The sequence below is a fragment of the Pseudophryne corroboree genome, chromosome 7, assembly GCF_028390025.1.
Source record: "Pseudophryne corroboree isolate aPseCor3 chromosome 7, aPseCor3.hap2, whole genome shotgun sequence".
NCBI classification, from domain to species: Eukaryota; Metazoa; Chordata; class Amphibia; order Anura; family Myobatrachidae; genus Pseudophryne; species Pseudophryne corroboree.
In genome coordinates, this window is record NC_086450.1 from 181,448,933 (window position 1) to 181,464,201 (window position 15,269).

The 15,269-nt window shown below is 44.8% G+C and overlaps 1 protein-coding gene across 1 annotated transcript in view; it reads left to right on the forward strand.

Moving 5' to 3' along the window:
- SPEG (striated muscle enriched protein kinase) overlaps positions 1 to 15,269 on the forward strand; it is a 519,092-nt gene that overhangs the window by 243,897 nt on the left and 259,926 nt on the right. The window contains exon 6 of the mRNA XM_063933852.1: positions 12,703 to 12,885. Coding sequence (XP_063789922.1) covers positions 12,703 to 12,885 — 183 coding nt within the window. The remainder of the gene's footprint in view (positions 1 to 12,702; positions 12,886 to 15,269) is intronic.

The following is a 15,269-nucleotide window of genomic DNA, read 5'->3' on the forward strand; positions in this document are numbered from 1 at the left end:
GGAAAAACCGTGAGATCCAAAGAAGACTAGAGTATAAGGTCAAGGACAAGAGAGGAGTAACAAGGTCTAGAAAGCAATGGGGATGAGAGCGCAAGGCAGGGAGAGCTCAGAACCAGCAGGTTTAATTACTGGAAATGGTAGCATAGGAGTAAGAGTACACAGAAAAGAACACAAAACACTACTGTAAATTGCTGGGTGGTAGAATTAGCAAGGATAGCAAACAATCAACGTGACAGGTTGTGCAACTGGCACGGAGCTGGACACAGGAACTCCGCATGAGACGTTAGTAAGGTAACCAGGCAGAGGAATCCACAAGCTAGTACTAGAACCAACTGACAAGGGCTCCCGCTGCAGCCAGGAACTATGACCAGCAAGGAATGAAAGGCAGACACCTATAAAGGGAGCAAGCGCCAATAACAAAGTGGGTCCAGCCAAGCCTCCCTTAATTGATTATTCTGTGCAGCTGCCCTGCTGCACGTTCCACAGGTCCCTGTCTCCCTGGCAACCACGACTGCCACACTGACTCAGCTTCCTGTTGCCATGCAGATGGCAACTGGGGAGCGGAAGTTCAGAAGCATCCTGTCGCTTGGCAAAGACCAGACGCTGCGGAAGTCACTTGCCGCAGCGGCTCATGACAGCATGAACATCGGCCGCATGAGTAACTCTCGGGTTACTCAGGATGGCCGGTGTATTCATGCACCTGAGGCCAGTGAAGCTGTGTCAAAAGATGCAGCCACTGGTCTGGGTACGCCCAGAAAACGGGGTCGATACGCCGTTTTCTGGTACGTTGCCTGTCATCGCCTCTTCCCTGCCTCCAAACGGCCACAGTACGTCAATCATGCTGCGTCAAACGGCACTGCTGTTGTTACCGAGATCTGCACATGAGCCGTAAAGGCCCTGTGCATGCAGAGATCTGCAAACATCGGAGATAAACGCAAACCATCGCTTTTGCATACATCCCTGAATTCGACCCATTGTCTGCCTACTTCTTCTAAAAACTGTTCTTTAGTGGGTTAGCTGGCAGGATATGGTATACGAGGTTGACAACATATTGTCGACATGGTGAAAGTTCACAAAGTGTAAGTTGACATTCACAGTGTTGCTAGTGACATAATACCGACAATAAGTATCTTGACAATGTTATTTTAAATGTAAATTTTACCCTAACCCTAATTGCAGCCTAATCCTAATTTCTGCCTAACCATAACCCTACTCTAACCCGAACATTCTGGCTGGTGATATTTTAGCAAAGTTGAGTTTATGTCAAAGTTGGCATTGTGAATGTGGAAGCTCTGAATATTGACATTCTGAACATGTCTAGTATTTTAGTAAATAAGTCTCTTTTTATTGTTCATCGCAATATAATTGTACATTTTGTTCATTGTAAATATATGGGAAACTTTTCTATTTTTGTAATTCAATATGAGAAGAAATAGCTAAAGTTGACCTCTCACCACGAATGCCCACCACTCAATAACTGTGACCTCAATTGACTCTAGCTGCTAGCCAATCACAAGCAGCCGGCATGGAAAATGCTTGTGAATAGTTGAGCTACTAGTAGATGTTTCTCATCAAAACCATTCAGCTGAGGGTGTTCATAGCAAACAGTTGCATCTTCTGTTTTTTTTCTGTTCTCACATAGAACTACAAGTACAGAAGAATTTTCCATTGGACTTGAAAGGAAGGGGTATATTTACTAAAAATCGTAATTTCCCGTTTGAGGTCAAAGTTCAATCACGAATGACATCGAAAGTGTAAATATGCAACTTTTTGAATTTAGTACGACTAATTTACTAAGCTGCCGTATTCTGCATTTTCGGTTTTACCGATGTCGATGTCATTCGTTTTTTTAGGCAGTGTTTTACGTGAGTGACTTGTAAAACACTGCCGACTTTAATACAATGAATCTCGGCCGGATCTGAGAGATCCGTGCTGGGCTTCATTGTGCACCTTGTTTAAAAAAAAAAAACAGTGTTAAAATTTAAAAAAAAAATTGCGTGGGTTCCCCCCTCCTAAGCCAAACCAGCCTCGGGCTCTTTGAGCCGATCCTGGTTGCAAACATATGGGGAAAAAAATGATAGAGATTCCCCCATATTTAAACAACCAGCACCGGGCTCTGCGCCTGGTCCTGGTTCCAAAAATACGGGGTACAAAAAGCGTAGGGGTCCCCCGTATTTCTGAAACCAGCACCGGGCTCCACTAGCCAGATACATAATGCCACACTTTTATATAGGTCCCGGCGGCCCTGGCATTACATAACCAACTAGTCACCCCTGGCCGGGGTACCCTGGAGGAGTGGGGACCCCTTCAATCAAGGGGTCCCCCCCCTCCAGCCACCCAAGGACCAGGGGTGAAGCCCGAGGCTGTCCCCCCCATCCAAGGGCTGCGGATGGGAGGCTGATAGCCGTTGTGTAAAAAAATGAATATTGTTTTTAGTAGCAGTACTACAAGTCCCAGCAAGCCTCCCCCGCAAGCTGGTACTTGGAGAACCACAAGTACCAGCATGCGGTGGAAAACCGGGCCCGCTGGTACCTGTAGTACTACTACTAAAAAAATACCCCAATAAAAACATAAGACACACACCTTGAAAGTATAACTTTAATACATACATCCACACCTCCATATACACATACTTACCTTATGTTCACACGAGGGTCGGTCCTCTTCTCCATGTAGAATCCATGGGGTACCTGTGGAAAAAATTATACTCACAAAATCCAGTGTAGATGGCTCTTCTTGTAATCCATTTGTAATCCAGGTACTTGTCAAAATAAAAAAACGGACACCCGACCTCGCACTGAAAGGGGCCCCATGTTTTCACATGGGACCCCTTTCCCCGACTGCCAGGAACCCCCTCTGACTTATGTGTAAGAGGGTTCCATCAGCCAATAAGGGAACGCCACGTTGTGGCATCCTCCTGATCGGCTGTGTGCTCCTGTACTGTATGACAGGCAGCACCCGGCAGTGTTACAATGTAGCGCCTATGCGCTCCATTGTAACCAATGGTGGGAACTTTGTGGTCAGCGGTGAGGTTACTTTCGGTCACCCGCTGACCACAAAGTTCCCACCATTGGTTACAATGGAGCGCATAGGCGCTACATTGTAACACTGCCGTGTGCCGCCTGTCATACAGTACAGGAGCACACAGCCGATCAGGAGGATGCCACAACGTGGCGTTCCCTGATTGGCTGATGGAACCCTCTTAGACATAAGTCAGAGGGGGTTTCTGGCATTCGGGGAAAGGGGTCCCATGTGAAAACATGAGGCCCCTTTCAGTGCGAGGTCGGGTGTCCGTTTTTTTATTTTGACAAGTACCTGGATTACAAATGGATTACAAGAAGAAGAGCCTTCTACACTGGATTATGTGAGTATAATTTTTTCCACAGGTACACCATGGATTCTACATGGAGAAGAGGACCGACCCTCGTGTGAACATAAGTTAAGTATGTGTATATGGAGGTGTGGATGTATGCATTAAAGTTATACTTTCAAGGTGTGTGTCTTATGTTTTTATTGGGGTATTTTTTTAGTAGTAGTACTACAGGTACCAGCGGGCCCGGTTTTCCTCCGCATGCTGGTACTTGTGGTTCTCCAAGTACCAGCTTGTGGGGGAGGCTTGCTGGGACTTGTAGTACTGCTACTAAAAACAATATTCATTTTTTTTACAAAACGGCTATCAGCCTCCCATCCGCAGCCCTTGGATGGGGGGGACAGCCTCGGGCTTCACCCCTGGTCCTTGGGTGGCTGGAGGGGGGGGACCACTTGATTGAAGGGGTCCCCACTCCTCCAGGGTACCCCGGCCAGGGGTGACTAGTTGGTTATGTAATGCCAGGGCCGCCGGGACCTATATAAAAGTGTCCCCCGGCTGTGGCATTATGTATCTGGCTAGTGGAGCCCGGTGCTGGTTTCAGAAATACGGGGGACCCCTACGCTTTTTGTACCCCGTATTTTTGGAACCAGGACCAGGCGCAGAGCCCGGTGCTGGTTGTTTAAATATGGGGGAACCTCTATCATTTTTTTTCCCATATTTTTTCAACCAGGACCGGCTCAAAGAGCCCGAGGCTGGTTTTGCTTAGGAGGGGGGACCCCACGCATTTTTTTTTCTTCAAAAAAATAACACACTCCCAACCCCTTCCCACTGATAAACATGCACGGATCTCATGGATCCGTGCATGCCTATCCAAACACGGGATAAAAAAGCAGGTCTGGTTTTTTTTAGCACTTTTTCACGATTTGTATTTCTGCACGGCAGTGTTTGGCTATTGTCGGCAGTGTTTGTGATTTGCACTTTTTAGTAAATTACCGATTTCTACCAAATTGCAGGCGTATTTGACCGATGGTGTATTGATTCGTGATTTTTTACTAGGACTTCCAAAATATTACGAATGCCCTCATCACTGCCGAGATTTTTGCTTAGTAAATTACCAAAATGACACTTTGAAGAAAAAACGGCATCTCGGTCAAAATCGGGACCTTAGTAAATATACCCCGAAGACTGACAAATGTAATAGATTTTTATGGATCAAATCAGATAGAAGAATTTGTTTTACAGTATATGGGATGAACAAGAGTTTTGCAATATGTGGCTGTGTTGTTTTTTTTTAAACTTATTTATATACTTATAGTCTAATGCTTAAGGATTTTATACTAGAACACTTTTTTTTTTCTAGCACAACTGTTAATGGAAAAGGGTGTTTTCTTTGCATATTATGTCCCACTATACAAATATCTTTCCTTCCACATTATGGTCCCTCCTACAGATATCTTTTCCTCTCATATTATGGCCCCTCATGCTTTCCTCCCACATGATGGTACTTCATGCCAATATATTTTACATTACATCCCTCGAGCCAATATCTTTCCTCTCATATTATGGCCCCTCATGCAGATATCTTTTTCTCTCACATTATGGTTCCTCATGCCAATATCTTTCCTCTCACATTATGGTTCCTCATGCGGATTTCTTTCCTCTCACATTATGGACCCTCATGCGGATATCTTTCCTCTCACATTATGGTCCCTCATGTCAGTATTCTTCCTCTCACATTATGGTCCCTCATGCAGATATCTTTACTCTCACATTATGTCACCTCATGCACATATCTTTATGCTGACATTATGGTCCCTCATGCCGATATCTTTCCTCTCACATTTTTACCCCTCATGTAGATATCATTCCTCTCACATTATGGTCACTCATGCTGATATATTTCCTCTCACATTATGGCCCCTCATGTAGATATATTTCCTCTCACATTATTGTCCCTCATGCCGATATCTGTCTCTCACATTATGGTTCCTTATGCCGATATCCTTTCTCCTACGTTATCATCCCTCATGCACATATCTTTCCTCTCAAATTATGGTCCCTCATACCGATATCTTTCCTCTCACCTATTGGACCCTCTTGACAATATATCAACCTGAGGGAACATAATGGGCCTGATTCTTACACAAAAGCACAAGCAGCACCGTCTATTGGTGGACGCCCATTTGCGAGCTTATGCCAATAGGCTACATATCCCTCCCCTTATGTGCATTCATGTGGCTGAATGTGCAAGGACTGAGGCTCCCACTTGTAGCACTCCCGAGTACACTGTAATACTGATTGGTGCATCTATATACACCACTGTCGGTCCCACCATCAAAAACTGCACCACCCCTATGGCAGGTGCAGTTTTTCTATCTGACCACAACCGCCTATTCTTGTGGCAGTGTGTCTGTGAACGTAGCTGTTTACGTTGACATGCCCATAATACGCCCAATGAATGGCCCATTTTTGTGTGCACTACTAGCCACCCCCAAGGAAGTCCAATCACTTTCTGTTACCATTTAAATTGTAAACGACAGCACCTTGTGCGTACAGTCTGTGTATTGCATGCCTTCTTATTGTTTGTCAGTTTCAACTGGTCTGACTGTGTCCATGCATTGTGGTACAGTGATGCTAAATGGCCACGTGTTTAGTTCAGTCAATAAACTGTGACCACCCTGTAAGCAGGTTGGTTTTGCAGCTACAGAAATTGCTGCTTTAAACCTTACATTTCACCCCAAGTGTTATGGTTTTGGCTATTTTGTTAATAAACCCATATGTGATACCCGGGCAAATAAAGGACAATGTTATTGGGTGAGTAGATGATCTTTTACCTGGTGATTATGTCCGCTTTACACTATCTGTGTACCGGGATGCCAACTTAAGATGGAAGTTCGTTCACGATACTTCGGAGAGGTAAGGGATATACGTCTGCACAAGCGGGTTGTTCAGGGAGCAGTCAACTCAACTTCGGTTTATTAAAGGCAGTAGGAAAATCAAACAACTTGAACAATAGTACTACGTTACAGTAAATCATCAAGTACAGATAATAAACAGTTGGTCTTCACACCGTAGATTATGCCAACACTGTCATAGACTGTTTAATTATTCAGGTGTTGCATATCCCATCACCGTCCTTCTCAGCAGTTATACATGTTTACCTGAATTGGTTATATTGACTTATTATACTATTCAAACCTTAACTCAAATATTCAAGCTGTTACCATCAAAATATGCATGCATAAGAAAAACAGTTTGTTACCAGTTACAATTATCTGATTACCCTTACTGAGTATCCCATGTATTCAGAAGTATTAGTACAACTTATGTTCTTCCGCCTGTGCACAGGTCTGTAGCCCCCTTTAGAATGTGTCCACAAGTGGATATATATGCATATATATATTTAGTCTTTCTTAGACATGTCCCTGTAGTGTAAATAAAGGCCTGTCCTCTCTGTGGCAACACTGAGGGAAAACTGATCCACTGCCTTTCCCATTCACTCTGTGTAGTTCTGTTCAGGCCTCCTTTGCACTGTAACCTGGCTGTCACAGTTCCTCTGACGTACAATGTCACTGGTCTGTAAGGCCCGGCAGATAAGCATCGGTGGCACTAGCACTGTGTGTGCTGTCCTTTCTAGTAAGACTTAGGGCATTTAATGTAAGAGGATGCAGTTTGTGCTATTGCTGGCAACAAGTTATGCTGTGCCACAGACAAAAGTGTTCTATACTCCTAGCGTAGTGCCAGCTGCAATGTTTGTAGACAGTGTGTGAGCAGGGACCCTGTTTACTTGTACAGAATCCTCCCTGAGGATGGAGTTACCTCTCAGTGCTGTCTCTGGCTGCTGTATTCACAGCACTGTCTCTGCATGGATAGGGTATTCTCTGTAGCTGCTACTTCCTCTGTTCTTATATGGGCAGTGAGCTGTTACTGATGAAACCTCACTGATCTCACTCCCTCTCTCCTCCAGAGGAGTCCCTTGCTGTTGCTGCTGGGACTTGCACAATGATACTAGGGCTGACAGGATACTCTGGAACTGACACACAGGAACTCAGCCTCTGCAACTCACTGCCATTCTCACTCAGGATCCCACTGCTTGGTCTGCTGTCCTCTCTTCTGTCCCAGCTTACAGCACTCCTCAGTCCTCACACCAATCTCTCCATCACTCCACCCTTCCTCTGGGTTCTCTCTAGGGATTGGCCAATCAGATGAGAGGTGTGGGCAGTGTCCTCCATCACACCATCCACTGTTGCTAGGCTCCAAGAAAAAGGGGGGAAAGGGTAAAGCTGCAGGTTATGTCTGTTTATATGGCAGCCCAGAGTATACAGCTGTCCTTTTTGGCAAAAAGTCTGGGCTACACAGGTTCTCATAGGGTCCTACATGGAGCACCTGGTAGAATAAGGCAATTTACATGTCAGTTGAAGGGAGCATGAGTCCTGTAAGTTCTGTGGGATACCACACTCAACCCCGCTTGAATGATGCGTGTCCTCACGCATTTGTCTCTCCACATAGTCATAAAGTCAATTTTTTTCACAACATTGACAATTTACTGACATAAAATACATTAGGTTGCAGGTACTGAAACAATTATGTTTTAAACCTCAATGCATTTAGTAACTTAAGAGCAAACAAGTTTGAAAATCACATTAGTATAATCAATACAGATCAGACATGAGAAGGGTCTATAACTAATGGGCAAGAACCCCTGTGCGCCTCTTCCCTGGCTTTCTCGATGCCTGCTGCAACAGTGAGATAAATTCTTCACCACTTATTGAGGTGTACTCATAGTCAGGACGATGCAACGCTGGAAAGAGCCATTTCACGGCCTCTTTAGCTTCCCCCTGGGTTTTTGCAGGATGGTGAGGTTTAGGGATGAGCATAACTGAATCTGATGCATTGGGTTTAGAGGATTCTAAGTCTTCCTCTGTGGCCTTGTGGGTCACTACTTCTGCTTCCCGGTCCTGATCAGTAGCGTTTGAATGAGCCGGATTGAGGTAGGCCATATTGGAATTGGTGTCTTCCATCATCGTAGGTCCACACTGAAACGACCGAACAGTTTCTTGCAGGTTCTGTTGCGTATATCCACTTGGTTTCACAAGGTTAGCTGTTCTTCCCAATAATGCACTCTGCGATTCGGCATTAGGATCCTGTTGACTGCATACAGATGGCCTCTGGTTTATACTTTCTGTCACGTTTTCTGTGGAATACATTCCATCTTCATGGCATCGGTAGTGACGTGGATGACCTCCACGGTGTGGATGGCACCAATAAGGCCTGCGATCTGCTGCATACCTGCTGCCCTTTACTGGAGCACCACCTGGACCCGTGACGTTGATTGCCCGTAGACCTTTCTCTCCTCTGATTATGTCAAATTCCACCATCTCTCCCTCTCCCAGGCTGCGATAGTATTTTCTGGGGTTGTTCCTCTGTATGGCCGTATAATGAATGAATGTATCTTGCTTGGTGTCATCACGATTGATGAATCCATACCCACGTCGCACATGAAACCAGATGACCTTTCCTGAAATTTTCCTTGTGTGGACAGGAGTGTCGGTATTTAATATGTCGGTTAACTCATCTGCATTTATATGGTATTGCCTGCCATAGTGTGGCCATCCTTCTTCAGAGGTTGGTTTTAACCTTATTGTGTCCCCCGAGGCTCGGTCTCCGTCCTCGGGGCATTGGAGTTTAAATGTTCGATCTGGTCGCAGTTCCTCTCAATATGCCCTATTGCCTGGCATTGATGACAAACGGGACGACCCTGGCTGTCGAACTGGTCTGAAGGCCGCCGCCCGTACTCTCGAGGTGGTTCCCAGCGTCTTCTGGCCGACCTCTGTCGCTCGGACCTCCATCTAGGTTCTCCAGAATTGGGTGTCGGTGGTCTCGCTAGGAGTCGCATTTCTCTCTGGATCTCTGCCATCCCTACCGTTAACTCTTCCATCTGCTTGCGTAGGGTTTGTATCTGATCTCCTGAGGGGTGCTGACTACTCTGCACCACTGGATCTCTGACTCGTTTTGGTCTTTCGGGACTGGAAGCAGTAGCTCCCATCAGCTCTGAGGATTCTCTGAAGTCCACCAGTTCTGGGTACTCTTCTTCTCTTCCTGATTGGTTGCCAGTTATTGTGATGGCGGCTCCCTTGAAGTCTAGGAAGGTTTTCCCCGGCATTTGCATTTTGAGTAGTCGTAGTTGGGTTTTGACACTCTCCCTTGAGGCTCCTTCAATAAACTGAATCGTTAGCGCTTCGTCTGCATTTCTGACTTCATCTTTGTCAACTGCTTGGATCGCTCTTAGTGTTTCTTGTAAACTCAGGGCGTAGTCTCGGAGGGTCTCGCCCGGTTGCTGTTTGCGCGCATACAGCTTCATTTTTAACTCGGGGAGGGTTTTTGTCTCAAAAGTAGTGGACAATCTCTTTAAGATCTGGTCTACCTCTTTCTTGTTTTCAGTGGGCCAGGATAAGACTTCTCTTAGAGCTGACCCTGTGAGTTGACCTACCAGAATCTCGACTTTCTGCTGTTCGTTCAAGGTATACAACCGGAACATAGATTTGAGTTTATTTTTGAATTCTGTAAATGTGGTACACTGTGGCTTGTTGGCATCTCCGCTATAGGTTGGAAGCCACGGCGCCCCAAAGTAGTAGGGTAAGGTTATTGGAGCATTCGGTGTCGTTGCCGGGGTTGCCTGTTGTTCTTGTTCCTGGTTCTGTACTACCGGTGGTGCTCCTCCTCCTGCAGCCTGTTGTTGTTCCATCTTTCAATTAGTGAGGTTTCTCCTGATTGCACTCGGATCCTGTTCGTTGACGCCAAATGTGATACCCGGGCAAATAAAGGACAATGTTATTGGGTGAGTAGATGATCTTTTACCTGGTGATTATGTCCGCTTTACACTATCTGTGTACCGGGATACCAACTTAAGATGGAAGTTCGTTCACGATACTTCGGAGAGGTAAGGGATATACGTCTGCACAAGCGGTTTGTTCAGGGAGCAGTCAACTCAACTTCGGTTTATTAAAGGCAGTAGGAAAATCAAACAACTTGAACAATAGTACTACGTTACAGTAAATCATCAAGTACAGATAATAAACAGTTGGTCTTCACACCGTAGATTATGCCAACACTGTCATAGACTGTTTAATTATTCAGGTGTTGCATATCCCATCACCGTCCTTCTCAGCAGTTATACATGTTTACCTGAATTGGTTATATTGACTTATTATACTATTCAAACCTTAACTCAAATATTCAAGCTGTTACCATCAAAATATGCATGCATAAGAAAAACAGTTTGTTACCAGTTACAATTATCTGATTACCCTTACTGAGTATCCCATGTATTCAGAAGTATTAGTACAACTTATGTTCTTCCGCCTGTGCACAGGTCTGTAGCCCCCTTTAGAATGTGTCCACAAGTGGATATATATGCATATACAGGTTGAGTATCCCATATCCAAATATTCCGAAATACGGAATATTCCGAAATACGGACTTTTTTGAGTGAGAGTGAGATAGTGAAACCTTTGTTTTTTGATGGCTCAATGTACACAAACTTTGTTTAATACACAAAGTTATTAAAAATATTGTATTAAATGACCTTCAGGCTGTGTGTATAAGGTGTATATGAAACATAAATGAATTGTGTGAATGTAGACACACTTTCTTTAATGCACAAAGTTATAAAAAATATTGGCTAAAATTACCTTCTGGCTGTGTGTATAAGGTGTATATGTAACATAAATGCATTCTGTGCTTAGATTTAGGTCCCATCACCATGATATCTCATTATGGTATGCAATTATTCCAAAATACGGAAAAATCCGATATCCAAAATACCTCTTGTCCCAAGCATTTTGGATAAGGGAGACTCAACCTGTATATATTTAGTCTTTCTTAGACATGTCCCTGTAGTGTAAATAAAGGCCTGTCCTCTCTGTGGCAACACTGAGGGAAAACTGATCCACTGCCTTTCCCATTCACTCTGTGTAGTTCTGTTCAGGCCTCCTTTGCACTGTAACCTGGCTGTCACAGTTCCTCTGACGTACAATGTCACTGGTCTGTAAGGCCCGGCAGATAAGCATCGGTGGCACTAGCACTGTGTGTGCTGTCCTTTCTAGTAAGACTTAGGGCATTTAATGTAAGAGGATGCAGTTTGTGCTATTGCTGGCAACAAGTTATGCTGTGCCACAGACAAAAGTGTTCTATACTCCTAGCGTAGTGCCAGCTGCAATGTTTGTAGACAGTGTGTGAGCAGGGACCCTGTTTACTTGTACAGAATCCTCCCTGAGGATGGAGTTACCTCTCAGTGCTGTCTCTGGCTGCTGTATTCACAGCACTGTCTCTGCATGGATAGGGTATTCTCTGTAGCTGCTACTTCCTCTGTTCTTATATGGGCAGTGAGCTGTTACTGATGAAACCTCACTGATCTCACTCCCTCTCTCCTCCAGAGGAGTCCCTTGCTGTTGCTGCTGGGACTTGCACAATGATACTAGGGCTGACAGGATACTCTGGAACTGACACACAGGAACTCAGCCTCTGCAACTCACTGCCATTCTCACTCAGGATCCCACTGCTTGGTCTGCTGTCCTCTCTTCTGTCCCAGCTTACAGCACTCCTCAGTCCTCACACCAATCTCTCCATCACTCCACCCTTCCTCTGGGTTCTCTCTAGGGATTGGCCAATCAGATGAGAGGTGTGGGCAGTGTCCTCCATCACACCATCCACTGTTGCTAGGCTCCAAGAAAAAGGGGGGAAAGGGTAAAGCTGCAGGTTATGTCTGTTTATATGGCAGCCCAGAGTATACAGCTGTCCTTTTTGGCAAAAAGTCTGGGCTACACAGGTTCTCATAGGGTCCTACATGGAGCACCTGGTACAATAAGGCAATTTACATGTCAGTTGAAGGGAGCATGAGTCCTGTAAGTTCTGTGGGATACCACACATCCACAAAAGTTTTTAATGGAGTTGCCAATATCTCATTTCACTAAACAGAACTGTATGAAAATTCTTTAGAACACATCTAAGCGATCCCATAAGAATATAATTTATGGGAGCATTCAATATATCACTGTTGGTATAACAACATGATATGCTGCCTGTTCTTTTTACTTTTCTTGCCTTATTGATTACAGTATTAAGTGTAGCTGAGATTTGTCGAACAGCATAAAAATTTGGGAAAATTGTATATTTCCCATCAATTACTTGTAAAGCGACAACAAATTCTGCAGTATTGCATAGTAGGAGAGGTTGTAAAAATCTACGCACAGTGAGCAGACCCTGAAATGTACTAAGATTCCTGCTCATATAAGGTCACGATCTAAATGTTGATCTAGACCTGTGTGCACATTACACAGCAGAGACTTACAGTAAATGTACAGCTGTTAATATGTTACTCTGCTTCCTGGCAGTTATATGGAGAAAAGATCGCACTATACTCAAGAACAGTCCAACTCATCAGATTCGTACTGAGGGTGAGAGACATACGCTTCTGCTACGCTGGGCATTGCCATCGGACTCTGGTATTTATACAGTGACGGCACGCAATGAAGTGGGTGAAGCTAGCAGTTGTGGAGCTCTGACCGTCAAACCAGGTAATTGCAAACTAAATAGCAATTAATAATAATGTATGTTAATAAATAAAACGTAGAACATAGTGGTAACAGTTCATTGTATAGTAAAAGATAATTTTTAAATATTTACTTGCTGTAATATATAAAGAAGTATAATTTAACATTACTTTTGATTCCATAGTTTATTCTCAATAGTCATCACGTGTACACATATATCACATTTCTCTAAAATAGACATTGAGTAACTGCAGCTCTTCTGCTGTTGTGGCACTACAGTTCCCATCATGCATTAGTTTGAAAATGTATCATGTGACTCAAGACATGTCCGCTTTCATGCTGCACATAACTATAGGGGATGCAGTTAATATGGATATCAGCATTCAGAATACCAACACCGAAATCCCAACCGGTGGGGAAATGCCGGCGGTCAGAATCCCGACTGCAGCCTGGTATTCCCACTCTGGTGGTGTGTCCACTTTCTGCAGACGCCGGCGCTGATTGACAAAACAACTGGGCGGGCGCATGTAAATGCCCGCCCAGTTTGTGACATCAGTCCCGACGGATCGGGCAGTGTGTTGTGCATACACACTGCCCGGTCCGTCTGTAGATATAGAGTGCATCATATTCACAGTGCTTCACTTTTTCCACATTTTGTTATGTTACAGCCTTATTCCAAAATGGAATAAATACATTTTTTTCTCCCAAAATTCTACACACAATGGGGGTCAGTCCGACCCGATTGCTCGCTGCATTTTATCGCAGCGCAGCGATCGGGTCAGATCTGCACATGCGCCGGCGCCGAAGAGCGTTGGCGCATGCTGGACGGCCGAAGGCCGTTGCATCCTAGCGATCGCCTCTGCCTGATTGACAGACAGAGGCGGTCGCTGGGCGGGAGGGAGCTGGACGGTGGGGTTAAGCCGCCATTTAGGGGGCACGGTCCGGCCAACGCAGGCATGGCTGGACCGTTGGGGGGCGGGCTGCGGTGGCTGCGTGACGTCACACGCAGTTGCTGCAACCCGGGCAGCGAAGAGGTTCTCCCGGCCAGCCGCAGGAGCTGCACTGGCCGGGAGTTACTCCTCAAATGCAAAAGCATCGCCGCTGTGCGATGCTTTTGCACTTCTGTGGGGGAAACCGGCACTGACATGCGGGGCGGACCAGCACTGTGCTGGGCGTCCCCCCCGCATGTCTGAGTGCCTGATCGTAGCTGTGCTAAATTTAGCACATTCTACGATCAACTCGGAATGACCCCCAACACCCCATAATGACATAAATTGCTATCTTATTAAAAATATAAAACATATAATGCACATAATGGAACTATTTACATTAGGACTTATGTCTGGTTTGTTTTTTTTAGTAAATATACATTTCTGTACTGTGCACTACACAACATATCGTATAGTGTGGCGGGGATGTAATGGAAGCTGATAATGCCACCCGGAAAAGTTTTGCACCGCATTGGACATTACAAATGTGTGTCTATTTACCGAAACTCGGGCAATGTAATGGCGTGCATATATTTCCCATCTTCAACGTCTAGGATTCAAGGCGTCACTGTATTTAGACTAGAAAACATCCAATATTTTCGGAGCAACGAAATGTGTCTTTTAGTATAGGATGGGCACAGTATCAGAGAAAGTCACCCATTGTACCCCAAAAGTCCCATGAATAAAGCAACACACACCCTAAATAATCCCTAGTACTACAGGACGCACAAGCAGTTTATGCTGATTTAAATGATATGCGGCATGGCTATGTTCATTGTGTAATTGCGACAGTATCTAACTATGTTCCAGTGTATAGCTGGAATACATTGTAGCATAACATTTTGGATGCAAATACAGTTGCTATTACACACAGAATATAGGCATGCTGCATATTATTTTAAACAGCAAGAGCTGCTTCTGCGTTCTATTCACAGCGCTTTGTTTAAAAAAAAAAAAATTAAATAAAAAAACGTACGTGGAGTATTTGAAAATTATACACAGAATATAGGCAAGTCACATATAATTGGATTCAGCTGGAACTGCTTGTGTGACTTAGTACATTTATATGACTCTAATACACATTTCTCTGACGTCCTAGTGGATGCTGGGAACTCCGTAAGGACCATGGGGAATAGCGGCTCCGCAGGAGACTGGGCACAAAAGTAAAGCTTTAGGACTACCTGGTGTGCACTGGCTCCTCCCCCTATGACCCTCCTCCAAGCCTCAGTTAGATTTTTGTGCCCGGCCGAGAAGGGTGCACACTAGGGGCTCTCCTGAGCTTCTTAGTGAAAGTTTAGTTTTAGGTTTTTTATTTTCAGTGAGACCTGCTGGCAACAGGCTCACTGCATCGAGGGACTAAGGGGAGAAGAAGCCAACTCACCTGCGTGCAGAGTGGATTGGGCTTCTTAGGCTACTGGA